Here is a 14,295-nt window from a genome sequence, read left to right on the forward strand (position 1 = left end):
GAATTTGGGGAAGGCCCTTCTACTGCCATAGTTTTTTTAAAAGTCTTACATGAATGTTTCTTCCAGAGCTTAATATTTACTGTACTGATTTGTATGCTGCTCTGACGTAGACAGTGGCTTGGTCTGTGCTCTAATTTTTTTTTTTTATATATGTTCACAATGTATGAAGCGCAGACACTGGAGAGCATATTCCTCGTTGTTTTCATTTTATTATTAATATTTTACTAAATTCTGTCCTGCTTGGCGGTGGTGAAATGCAAACATGATGGGGTGGGGGGGGGGCTACAGAATGTGATGAGGGGCACCGGAGTCTACCAGCTATTCATTGATCTAGGGCTCGATGGTGGCCCTCTGAACCTTTCGGGTCACCCTAAGGGGTTGGGGCCCCTCTGCACCGCGGGGCCCGCAGGAGCCTGCTGCAGCCTGCTGCTTGCTCGTGGCTCCGTTTTATTAAAGGTGCTGCCCTGCACTCGCCCCTCCCCCTTCAGGAAGCTGGCTCTGCGTGCAGCGTTCTGACGTCACCCGGCGTGGCACGCTTCCAGGAGATAAGGCCTGGTTGAAGGTTTATATCCTGGCTGAGGCAGTCTGTTCTCGCTGTGTAAATCACCTTGTACGCTCTCTCCAAGGCCATCTCGGAAGAAGCCTTCCTACGCAGAGCGGGTGAAGGGCAGTTACATGCCAGCCACGTCTGCTGCCAGCCCAGCTCCATGAAACTAAAACTGGCATTAGCTGTCCAGAGGCGGCTAAACCCCATCCCATCCCAGGCTAGACTTGAGAACCCCTGACCGCCTCCTGACCTGGAAGGCCACTGAGGCTGTGGTGGCATCCACCCTATTCCTGGCCAGCACCACTCTGCCCTCCGCCCTCAAAGACGCTGACCGGTGGGGGTACGCTCTACCCAAGCTCCATGAATCTAAAACCGGCATCAGCAGGCCAGAGGCGGCTAAACCCCATCCCATCTCAGGCTAGACTTGAGAACCCCTGACCTGCAAGGCCACTGAGGCTGTGGTGGCATCAGTCTTATTCCTGACCAGCAGCACTGTGCCCACCGCCCTCAGAGACGCTGACCGGTGGGGGTACGCTCTACCCAAGCTCCATGAATCTAAAACTGCCATCAGCATGCCAGAGCCGTCTAAACCCTATCCCATCCCATGCTAGACTTGAGAACCCCTGACCGCCTCCTGACCTACAAGGCCACTGAGGCTGTGGTGGCATCCACCCTATTCCTGGCCAGCAGCACTCCGCCCTCCGCCCTCAGAGGCGCTGACCAGTGGGGGTACGCTCTATCCCTGTCGCTGGGTGGGCCCACCACTTCTCTGTAGGCCAGTCCACCTCGGCCACCAACCTCGTACAGAGCAGACTCAAAACGGGCGAAATCTACTCATTGGGGATGTGCACCTGTGATTTGTTCAGTGGCTCTCAAACTCTGATGCAAGTGAACCTCGAAATGTTGAGGTGAACCCTGGCACGACGCTGATAAATCGCGGTATTTAAAGCCAGTTGGCAGATACTTGCCCGAAATGTTCTAGAGCGCAATCTGTGTCCTTGGGGTTTAGGAGTGGGCAGGACGGGCACACTCCTAAACCCCACATGTGAAGGGCGGTGCCTTCTGGTCCTCCTGGCCTTGTGGTTGTACGCCTGCGGATCAGTGTTTTGCGCCAGTATTTCCACTTGCCGGTGAACCACACTTTGAAGTCGGCCTGGAGTGGCACTACGTGTTGAAGGAATCCTCTGTTAAGGCGTGGATCCAAGAAGGGCTCTTTTGTTTGGCTCTCTACCCTCCCTGCTTTATTTCTGTGTCTCTTGTCCGGTTTTTCTATTTTGTCCTGGTGGGGTACCCGCCCTCTGCTGCCCCTTGTGTTGTGTAGGCTGCTTGAGCCAAGTTTACGTTGTTCCCCTACCAACTAGCTATGTACCACACTGTAAAGAGAACCAGCGTATTTCTCGGTCTGCTCCATCGACATGCAGTGTTTTTTATATATATGTTTTTATATGCCTTACACCAGGCTTCTCCAACTAGTAGCTCTCCAGCTACCTGTAAGTAGCACCCTTGGGTGCAGCCATACATCGTATTTTACACGTTTTTGCTTGGTGAATAATGAAAGTATACCAAAATTTAAAAATGTACATTCAGGACAAACGTGTATTTTTAGAACTCCTATACTGATGTTTAGAGAAAAATGGTTTACATTCCAAAATATATTTAAAGTTTATATTTGAGTGCTAAATCGTGCAGCTTTGAAGACCTATTATTAATATTATCTTGGTGCCAGGAGCATTGCAGATATGGCTGTTATATATATTGCACCTACAAAGGCAACAAACATTGGCAAAGCCTTTTTACGTTGCTGCTGGAAACCATGCCGGATGTAGCGAGGTGATCATTGCTGATCGTCTTGTATATGTCGGCCGACCAGTGCTTCATTTGAGCCGGTGGTGCCCAGGGCTTGGCACCGGCACTTAATTGTCAACACCCACTCTTGTGACAGTCTGCCACAAGGTGGCGCTGTCTGGCTACTTAGAGATGACCACAACAGTCAATTGTTCATTTAATATACATGAAAAATAACTATTACCTGCCGCCCAAGTCATTCTTTTAGCTTTGGGGGCCTGGAATAGTCCGAATTGTCGCACTTGTAGAAGCGCAATGGCAAGTAGTTGGGTGTTACTGTCGGGGCCGGCTTTAGTGCTGGTGGCGCCCTGTGCGACAATGTTTGTTGCCCCCCCCCCCCCGACCACCTCCACCACGGATTCTCTCACTAACTCCCTTTAACAGTGACCAAGTCTCCATAACCACACTCTCTCAGATGCATTGAATTAGTTATATAGCGCCACTCATACCAGTGTAGGGTGTCCGAGCACTTTGCATCACACACACATTACACAGAGACAATCAATCATAGGTGTGTAAATCAGTGTATAGGAAATGTTACACAAGTCAAAGGACTAAAAGTGTAGGAGTCACACGTCATCCATACTGGCAGGCAGTATAGTTCAAGAGTGCTTGGTGTGGAGAAGCACAAAATCAGAGTCGAAAAATAAACAGCATAGTTGGGAGTTTTCTTTAATAAGAAGAATCGATTTCTATCCAAATTAACCCTTCTTGCAACATTAATCAATGTTCTAATAATGTATACTTTGCAGTGTGTATGCAGTTCTAGGATGAAAGTTAACAGCTCACTACTCTATATTAGGACTTTAAGTTATAAATTGCAACTAACAAAAGGATGTCTCTTTTGAAAGCAGTAACCTGCTGATCTGTGTACATCATACGCACTCTGTAATCTACTTGGTACACGTTCTTTGCAGCAGGCACATTAACCCTCTGCACTAACTTCACCGAAGTCAAAACCCCAACTATACAAAATGCAGATCTCTATCCAGGAAGATAATTAATCACACGAGTTATCTTGACATTTATGTGAGGCCTTTTATTGTCGGGGGGAAAAACGCTGCAGCAGTTGCTTCAAAAGCATAATAAACTTTCAAATACTGCGCCCCCAGGAAGCCAGCACCCGGTGCGGTGGCACCGGTCGCACCTACCTAAAGCCGGCCCTGGTTACTGTCATTGGCAGAGGCAGTGTGTGAAGCAAGCTGCAGCAGCCTCTTGACCAGAGCCCTGGCACTTATTTCTTTTACAGATTAAGCACTGTACCACTAATGTGATGTGGTCACTATTACAACTCAAAAAGTACGAGTAGCTAGGGAAAATTTTCACCGAACATAATTGCCTCATCTTACAGAAAAGGTTGGAGACGCCCAGGGCTTTAAGTGGGCCGGGTCCTGCCGGTGCTGAGCACCGGCAGTTCTATAAAGCAGGTGCTGAGGCGGGCCTCTATCGGGCTCTTCATTTTTGCCCTCACCGAAAAAAAATCTTAGCTCTATAACTTCAAAGAGACTAGTTACAGTTCCTTTACAGCCTCATCATTTCAGAGCTGAAGCATTTTCAATGTTCTATACAACGAAGCCATAGTTGTTGCGTATTTATCTTATGCAACCAACAACCATCGGCAAAGCTGATAGTCCTGGCTTGTCCTGGGTGTAATGTTACCTGTAGTATATATCTGGATGCAATGACAGAAGCAGCAAATTACCAGTTAAGTGGCACGCTATGCTAAGCACAGATTCTTTACTTACTTTTTAAGCCACGCCCCAATTACATCGGCCACGCCCCTTTGAGAGACCCCTCAGTTTTATCATCCCACTTAAAGCCCTGGAGACGCCTGCATTACTCATTTATTGTCGAAGCGCACAGAGGGTTCTGTTGTCGCCGTGTTTAGGCATCCCTGCCTGTTTCTGGTCGGACTGGTACCCATGACTGCTAAATCCAGCCAGCACCTGGGTTTTCGAATTTGTGTAGATTTTTGCACCACAACTTAAGTACTTAAAAAAATAATTTATGGACTTAATAAAGTTTGCATATTTCCAGAATACACAAATCTAGAAAACCTCCTCTTTGAAAGAAGCTGTGATGTAGTAGGAAAACTTTTCTTCTTGCAATAAACTTCTCGCACACGCGAGTTCGGGAACCTCTGCATAGTACGTGCTTCCGTCCCTGGAGGGAAGCCCCCGGTTCTGAGTCAGACTTCCCACCCACGGATTCCTCGCCCAAACCTTGCAAGTCCCAGGGCGAGCCGCCCTTTCATGCGCTCATCCTGGTTTCCATGGAAACGGCAGCGAGCAGCGCTCTGATGAGTCGATGCCGCATGGACCACACTCCATGGAGTTTCTGCCGCAGCGCGACGAGGGGTATGGTAATTCCGACGTGACGTGCTTTGCCATTTCTTTAAATTCTTGTCGGGCTCTGCGACCACTGCCCCTGGGGCGCCCATGCCTCTGATGCTCGCCCCCTCCTGCCGCCCCAGCGGGGCCTCACTTCACCAATCCGTAGCTGTGCTTCGGGAGTCCACATATGGACACAAATACAGGAGTATATGGAATTGGGATAATTTATAGATCATCCCCCTCTGTTTCCTCCTCCATTTTTAAATCTTTGAGGGACACCCTCGCCTTACAACAGCGAATGGCCTCCACTTTTCCGCTCCTCCACCCAGATGACCCCGCCCTTCCTTCCCCCCACTCGATGCTCTGCCCAGACCATTCAATGATTTCTGCCCGAGCACCCTTCACCACCAAGGCCTGACTGGCCCTGCCGGGCAGCAGTGGCGTAAGCAGACTCGAGCTCCCCGCTGCAGAGTACATGGAGCCCCCCACAAACCAACCCTCAGTACAGGGGCGCCGAGAGCTCCTGACTGGGCGTGGTTTGTAGCACTGCAGCAAGTATAAAAGCGCCGCAGAGTTCCTTGTAGGTGCAACAGTTTCCAGGCAACAAGAAAAGTGTCAAGATAACTCTGGTGATTAATGTCCCTGCTGGAGAGCGAGTGGAGTTTTGTCTCTTGGCACCTTTGACTCCTCTAATGTAGCGCAGCGGGTTGATATCCCTGCTGCAAAGAGCGTGCATGGTGCAGATCACAGAACAGTATTTGATGTGCACAGCTCAGTGGGTTACTGCTGTTGTCACAGAGGCCCTTTAGTTACTGTCCAGCCCCCTTTCAGTGGTCCGTTCCCACGCCATGCACTGTATGGGGCTGGTATGACAACTGGCCAGGGCTGCTGTGGGTTCATTCCGGCCCTGTTCACCTCAACTTTACATCATATCCGCTCCCCCCTCCGTCTTCCGCACCCACTGCTCACGCACAGTCTTCAGTGTGTGTCTTCCCCATGTGCTCTGTCTTGGAACGCATGTCGTGTACGGAACACACGGGTGATGCCTTCTGTATGCCCGTCCAGTGATGTTACAAGCTTTGCCAGAGGATGTTTGCGCCATTTGCTCTGAGCGCCTTATCTAACATATCATTTAAATCTCTTTCGTGTCAGTGTCAAATGATGTCATCTCTGCAGCTCCATTATTCACCTCAGTTGGGTCATCGTTGCCTCTGTCATTCACCATTGAATCGGTGTTGATTTTCCACCATAAAAGCTCTTTTAAATCACCTTCAACTCCCCACCATAGGAGTCTTTATCAGTCGGCCCACCTGAGGGTCACCTCTTCTCCTCCGTCACTAACCACTCCTTGGGTTATGTTATTCAGATTTGTAGAGCCTGCTTGACGCCCGAGGGGTATCCAGGCGCTGGAGTAGACGAGTCACCTCTTCTCCTCCGTCACTAACCACCCCTTGGGTTATTTTATGAGGATTTGTAGAGCCTGCTTGACGCCCGAGGGGTATCCAGGCGCTGGAGTAGACGAGTCACCTCTTCTCCTCCGTCACTAACCACCCCTTGGGTTATTTTATGAGGATTTGTAGAGCCTGCTTGACGCCCAAGGGGTATCTAGGCGCTGGAGTAGACGAGTCACCTCTTCTCCTCCGTCACTAACCACCCCTTGGGTTATTTTATGAGGATTTGTAGAGCCTGCTTGACGCCCGAGGGGTATCCAGGCGCTGGAGTAGACGAGTCACCTCTTCTCCTCCGTCACTAACCACCCCTTGGGTTATTTTATGAGGATTTGTAGAGCCTGCTTGACGCCCGAGGGGTATCCAGGCGCTGAAGTAGATGAGTAGGCCGATCGGGCTCCCTCTTGAATAGCCAGGTCTTCCGTCTCTTACTGAATGCGAGAAGGGCTGGGGAGGTCCTGACGTGGGGCCGAAGGTCGTTCCAGGATTTGGCAGCAATCCAGGGAAAGGAGCATCCGCCGGACTTGCTTCTGCAGGTGCAGGGTATTTGCGTGAGGTGTAGTGAACCTGAGCGCAGTTACCCGGTGGATTGGTGGAAGATGGGCAGTGGTTGAGGTAGGCAGGTCCGACATTGTGGCATCACTTCTGAATTGTAGCCAGTTTATCTCTCTTAGGGGGGCAGAGATGTGTGCACTGCGTGGGATGTTGAGGATTAAACTGGCGGCCTCGTTCTGGGTGGTCTGGAGCCTTTATACGGGTTGATTTGTGATGTTGGCGTAGAGTGCGTTGCCGTAGTCTAGTTTGCTGGTGATGAGGGCCTGGGTAACTGAGCATTGGTGAGGAGTAATGTACCATCCTGCAGACCATGCGTAGGATGAAGAAGCAGGAGGAAGTGACGGTGTTCACTTGTTTGCATTATCGTGGATGACAGACTCCTAATTGCCAAAGGTTTTTGGTGTGTGGGTGGCCGTGGGTCTCTAGTCTGTTGGCCACCAGGAGTCGTCCCATGGAGAGCTCTTGTTGCCGAAGAGCTGGACTTCAGTTTTATCTATGCTGTGCTTTAGGCAGTTCGGTTTCCTATAGACTTCTGTCACCTCTTTTGATCTAGAATCTTTCACACTCCCCATGAGGGGATGATCAGGAGCTTCTCAATTTCTTACCATACCTAGGATGATGTCTTTCAAGAGGTCAGCTTGGTTTAGTTCCTCAGTAGTTCGATATTAGTCTTTACAAATGCAGACACCCCCGATGCTAAGCCAAACAAACACGTGTCAACTGGTCCCACCCTGTTGGGGTTCTGTATCTTGTCAGCTTCCTGCACTTGATATGTAAGAGCACCTGGTGAAATGCCACAGACAGGTCTATCGTAGAGGATATATATGTAGATCTGAGATCCACACACTGTCCCGTCTTGACATTTGCGCATCTCGCCACCAGTGGTAGTGGAACTGTCCATTCGGGTAACTCAGTGGGTTATGTGACCCCAACACCCTGTGATGTCTTCAACTCTAGGGTTACTTCATCTTCTATAAACATAGAAACACTCCCGACTTTTTGAATTTTTGGCACTGACTCGTCTTCCCGAATGCCTTATGGAGAAAGCCCTCTAACCTTCCAATGGTACCTGGGAAAACTCTTGAGTACCATTTGCCCTTCTGCCTCGAGTGTGACGGGCACTCGATTGGCTGGTGGAGTCTCGTATGGAAAGCAGTTTGGAGGCTTATGACATCACACCCACTGATGTGATGCTTTTCAAGCAGCTGTGAACATTAACATCCAGAACGCGTCCATTCAAGCACCTTGTAACGCTTTCCATTAGCAGAAGAGACCTGTCCATTGTGCACATCTGAGTTTGACTTTCTGCAATCCAGAAACTCACCAGTTCCACATCTGTTAAAATTTAAATTAGAAAATTCATTGATAAAAGCAGCCTTTGAATCCATGGTATAAGGATGCAGTGACAGTGATGGATGTAGTGGGGGTTCAAGATATTTATTGTAGCATCAGGGTACATACAGAAGTGGAAGATGCCCAGTGCCTGCAGGAACAAGGAACCACAACTGGCCTTGGTGCGCGTCACCAAGGGTTCTCCAACCGCTCCCTCAAATCCACCATCTCACTCCCTCCTACGTTTCAGAGACATGTGCAACACTCCACAGTAACCCCAAAGGTAAAAACAGCTCTTCGTCACTTTTAAACAATTTAGAGTTAGCTCTAAGTAGACGAGTTTAAAAAAAACATGGAACTATACATAGCCTAAGGAAACAAGCATTGGCAAATTCAATAGGTCTGCTGTGGTGCCGGCAGCCAGCCTTTTGGCTTTGTGAGTGCTTGTGGTTTTTATAAAGCTCCATTGTTGGGGAAACAACTGGGCCCTTGCCAATATAAAACAAATGAACCTGGCCTAAAAGCAAAACATGTTTTTGGTCTCAAAAACCACGTTTTGCCATAGTAGTCCCTGGCACGGAAGTGAACTAGTTTGTGCTCCTTGTGAAAGAGCCAAAGACTATCACTTGCAGTGAAGTTAATCGATGACTGAAGTAAGCTGACCTATTGTCCCCGGTGCTCACTGTAGAGGGTGGAAGAAAATGTGAATGACAAAACAGACCAAAGGCTGCAGCGGGCTGGCCAAAGCCCATCAAGTATTTTATATTATATACATCAATTTAAAAAAATCAAAACATCTTGGCTAAAGCATTCATGTAAAATAATAATCTGCAACTAGTGCTCCCTTTGACTGACGAACGCCGACTCCAGGTGTGATCCTGGCTGCTCCTTGGTTTTGGGTCGAGCCGAGGCAGCGCGCATGCGCTGTCTGCAAGACCTGTTATATCCTCTATCGGCTTTTGGCATGCCCATGAATTGACATTTGTTTGTTGTTGTGCCATTTAGAAATCTGGGGTTTTTATTGTTGTATTGGGTCTGATTCTCCCGCCTTTGCGTGCTTGGGTCATGCCCATATGATTTCACTCATTGTTTGCTTGCGTTGGCAATCCCAATACGTCCGCGGCTCCCCCTGGTCATCCTGATCCGCCTTTTTATTTTGTAGGCTATCAACATCATTTTAGGCTTTCAGGACGTTTCCTGGAGCAATGCTCTGTTAGGCACCTGCAAAGTGGCAATTTCTGTCCGGCAGCTGTTGAGCTATGCCAATAGCTCTAACGCAAAAAAATGCAAGACCGATTGCATTTCTAATGCTTGTTATTACTTTAGCGTTGTCATCGGCAGAGCGCAGGCGGAAAGAATTGCCCACACCATTAGGTCAGACTTGGGCTCCGTCAAGAACATGGAAAACGATAATTTGTTCCTGAGAGTAACTCTGGACGCATGACTAGAACTTTCCTCCCCTCTGCAACGGTATTTCCTCCTAATGTACCTTTCACAAGCCCCAAATGCACACCGTGCACACTCCCTTCACAAACTCCTCCTGTCCATCCAATGGTCACGTGCGCTCGACAGGGAGCCCACCTGCGCACCATGGGGTGAGCAAATCTTTTCCTACTTCGAACTGAAGTGTATGGCCGAACCCATCGGTTCTGGGACGGATCTTCTGTCAAATCATTCACTATTTAAGTAGAACATCCCATAAACTACTTGATCCCCAGGCTGGCCTTTTAATAATACTGTTAGTATCCAGTCTGGGAAGGATGAATGCTTATCTTTACCCTGTCATGGATTCAAACCTGTGCCCTGTGGCTTACACAACCTGTTTTATTGTGCGCTGTGCAGATTAAGTGCTTATTTACAGTTTAAGATGCGGCTCTACATAACTCCACATGGCTTCAGAGCCCTTAATTTATCAATTTCAGATTGAGGGAAAAAGACAGCCGTTCATTTTCACTAAGATGGGCCTACCACCTTTGACAAGGGGGAGTAATCCTGAATCATGGTTAAGGCTCCTGGTATTAGAGTATTCATTGTTTTAAGATTACCCTCTGTATTTATCCATATTTATTTACTGGCCATTCTTTTGGTATTTTTCCATATTTATTTTGTATTTTGAAAACAAATGAAATTGTAAAATGATATATTTCCACCTTTATTTAACTGAAAAAAATGCACTTGCACTTTCATGCCTGCCGTGTTTTAGGAAATTAGGCTGACAAATATAACAGAACCCTACACCCACAGATAAATATTAACATTATACTACAAATATATGTTAACATATGCCTGTGTTTAAGGAAATCTCACCCTGTTTAACTCCCCATGCTATCTACTCGGCGGTTGGCCTGGAATTTATGCAAAACAGCTTGGAGTCACTCAGAGGCCTAATGTTCTGTCTTTTTCACATTTAAATATATGTACAGACAGGAAACACATTGTTTTCTGTCTGTATTTATCTGTAAAAATCAGTAAAAACTGAGCGCCTTAATCATGGTGTACAGGAGCGGAGCCGTGCAGGAGCACTGCCAGAAAGTGTACGACCAGGGGGTGGCACAGGTGTAGTAAGTGAGTCACTTTACGGTTTAAGGATCTGGAGAGGTTTAGGCTTTACATTGGAGTTTTTAGAATATAGACCTAGATGAGAAGCAGCAGATCACCAAGTCTAGTAGTGTGGAGGTGCAGTTCACTCTTACGTGCAAGTTCTTTTAGGTCTCGCCTGGCGTTAGCAGCGCGCATGCGCTGCCCTCACCATGCGAGGGCTTCTTGGAATCAATACGATTCCAGAAGCTCGCTTCCTGCTCCGCCCCTGTTTTGCATTGGAGCGCGTCATTTTGCATCACCAATTATGCAAAACCGGGTGTTGCGATTGTCCAAGAGGCTTTTTAGTCCCTCCTGGTTACCACCCTGTCCACTTTTGGCTCTGCCCACCGGGACTGGATCTTTTACTTGCGGCGGGAGACAGTGTCTCTTAATTAGCTGCTAAGCACTTTTTTCTTTTCTTTGTGAGCCACTCTCACTGCCAGCACGACGTGTGTTTTTTTTTTTTTTTAAATTAAAGGAGCATTGCGCTTTAATGCGCTTTGAATTTTAAATGCAGTACTGGGCTGTACAGAGCCCTCATTGCTGTGCATGCGCTACATGAACAAATATAAGAGGCTCTTGCTCTACAAGGTCTGCTGGCTGTTTGTTTTACAAATTCATACAGCGCAAACTGAACTCAAGAGTAGTAGAGACCTTTACAAGACACGCAGTTACATTACACAAGAGCACATTCACACAGGAACACATTGCCTTTTAGAAAGCACGGGAGATTATCTAATTTGCCCAGAATCACACATTGGAAAGCCAACGCCGTGACTCGAACAACACCAGCTTCCGCACACGATCATCATGCGTGAATAATCAATTCATCTCCCCATGGTCCCCCTGCTTACTAAAAATGGGGTGCTAAGGAACTTTCACATAAACTATAAGAAATCTATTTTGTGTTCTATCTACTCGCCGTTTTTTGTTTCTAATATTCGGCCTCTTTCTGCTCTCCCATGTGCCCCCTTCGAGATCCTCCTCTCCTTCCACATTCTGCCAGCACCCTCCTACCCAATAGTCATCCACCACCACCATGTCCACCACCACCACCACCATGTGCACCACCACGTCCACCACCACCACATCCACCACCACCACATCCACCACCATGTCCACCACCACCATCACGTCCACCACCACATCCACCACCACCACCACATCCACCACCACATCCACCACCACCACCACATCCACCACCACATCCACACCACCACGTCCACCACCACCCGTAACAGGTAAAGTGTCACTAGAGGGCAAGGGTAATAGGAGTGTCAACCCCGGCTGTACATGGGACATTTAAGGATGCATTGGGTGTGAGAAGACAGAAATAGGGGCTAGAACTTCATTTAGTTAAAGCCATTTGCTTTGCTATACAATACAATTAGCAAAGCAAATGGCTTTAACTTAATCAAAGGAGAGACCTATTGCATTTTCAATGCTTGTTTTTTTGGGCGGTGGTCTGTGCAACATTAGGTTTGGGGGAGTGGAGGGCTTGGAAGGTCCATTAAAAATGGTGAGTAAGATAAGCCTCCTCTTGAAGAGCTGTTTTCAGACAGAATACTTTCTATTGGTGTATTTATCTTCAAAGGTGCAAAATGCTATTCTGCTATTTAGTTTTTTTCTGCAAATGTGAATTTGCAACTTACCTGCAAAAGCCTTCATTTAATTGGCCTTAAAACCACCTTCTAGGATTTTTGCAGATTTTATTTGTCCTGCAATAAAAGAGGAAACCTTGCACATTTGGAAGGTTAAGGCTATATTTAAAAACCTTCTAATGATGGTTGAAGACAGAGTGTGGAAAAGGTGCTTGATACTTGGTTAATATTTTACAGTTGGCTTTTGCAGACGGGTGAATACACTTTTAATCGATTTTGCATCTGGTCACTCACACTCTTCATCATCGGGCCAACTAAAATACTGTTATGGCCATTGATTCTTTTAGTTGGCCAGCTGGCTACAGGCCAGTTCTGAGCCATTTGTTCTGCACCAACTGATATTTTAGGCTGGTTGAAATGTTTACCTGAGGAAGATGACGGCGCTCAAGATGTTATTTTAATTTGTAATATTTTTTTTCTCCAGAGGGTGGCGGGTGCTTTGATGCCCCGGAGACGGAAGGAACGGATTTGGTGGGCGGCAAAGACGGAGTTCCCGATGAAAAGGCGGTGACGACCCCTCTCGTGGTTCCTTTGGGGTCTGTGAAGATCCCGATCCCAGAGCGGGAAACATGGACGCGACAGATGGACTTCATCATGTCTTGTGTCGGCTTTGCGGTGGGGCTTGGAAATGTGTGGAGGTTTCCGTACCTCTGCTACAAGAATGGAGGAGGTAAGGAGGATTTGGGGTGTGTGCGTGTGTGTGTGCGTTCCATGCACAAACTAGTAAAAGTAGCACTTTTTTGGAAAGTTTTATGGAGATTTGTCCAAGTTATTAGCATCACAAAAAGACGCATTTCCGGTGGAAATGCTGACCTAACTAGAACTACCCATTGGGGACTGCCACTGCGTAACATATATATAAAATGTTACAAACACAAGTGAAATACGGCATACACAAACAATACACACAACCCCCTAAAGTTAGAACTCAATAGGTGACGTTCAGGCTAGGCCCCACTAGCGGTCCAAGTCTCGGGAGTCCCACTCCAACTCTGTTAGAAAAGTCAAAAGTGTTCGGGTGCTGAAGCTCTATCTATCAAACCAGTTCCACCGAGGCCTTCTGGCTCATTGATCAGTCTTACACGCACCAGCACGGATTGCCTGACTGGAGTCTCCAAGAGCGTCTCTCGCAGGCACAGTGGGACAGCGACTGCCTCGTTGGCTGCTGGTCACTGTTCTCATTTGGTGCTTGGGCCCTCAAGAATCACACAGCATCGTCTACGCCCCAAACAGGCTACGATACTTGTCTTGTCTAGTGGGCCCCACGCTGCGGTACAGTTTCACCACAGCTGCTTCTAACTCAGGCTATGGCCTGATCGGCACAGAAGCAGGTTCCTCTTAATGGCGGCCCTCTATGGCATACAAGGATCCCAACTAACACGTCACACACAGACAGCCCTGGCCCGATTGGCATAGCTAACGTCTGGCGGCACCCCGGGTCACCAACATAAACATTGCACACAGGCAATGGCCTGATCGGCACAGCTAACTTCACGGTGGCCCCATCTGGCATATGGGTTCGCCGACTTACAGATCACACACTGGTGATAGCCTGATCGACATGCCCGTGATGCTGACCATAGCTACTTTGCAGTGGACCACTCTGGCGAACGGGGTCGCCCACTTGAACCTGACTCGGGCAACGCCTCGATTGGTGCAGCAACAGTCTCCTCACACCTGGCTACAGAGATCCACTTGCTAGTATCCCCCACTTGTCCTCTTCCTCACAAGGCTCACTGGTTTTGGCAGGAGCTGTGGCTCCAGGCTCCTGGGGCCGGTGGTCTTCGATACCCGACGTCTTGCAGAGCTTTTCCTCCTTGCTTTGCTCAACTGGCTGCTTGACAGATTACATTTTTGGGGGCATCGAACTCCCCTTCTTATAGTCCATTTCCAGACACTAACTGCGATCTAGGGAAGTGCCCCTTCCTCCAGTAAGCTGTCTGTAACAGCAGGAGCAGCTCCAAACCTGCTAGCCCCTCAGCCCAGGCCCTGGG

The 14,295-nt window shown here is 48.2% G+C and overlaps 1 protein-coding gene across 2 annotated transcripts in view; it reads left to right on the top strand.

Moving 5' to 3' along the window:
* Positions 1-14,295, top strand: part of LOC146797322 (sodium- and chloride-dependent creatine transporter 1-like) — a 360,543-nt gene that overhangs the window by 139,992 nt on the left and 206,256 nt on the right. For both annotated transcript variants that reach the window (XM_085624332.1, XM_085624333.1), the window contains exon 2: positions 12,726-12,971. In XM_085624332.1, the coding sequence (XP_085480458.1) occupies positions 12,726-12,971 (246 nt within the window). The remainder of the gene's footprint in view (positions 1-12,725; positions 12,972-14,295) is intronic.

Source organism: Triturus cristatus, chromosome 9 (assembly GCF_964204655.1).
Source record: "Triturus cristatus chromosome 9, aTriCri1.1, whole genome shotgun sequence".
Lineage (NCBI taxonomy): Eukaryota > Metazoa > Chordata > Amphibia > Caudata > Salamandridae > Triturus > Triturus cristatus.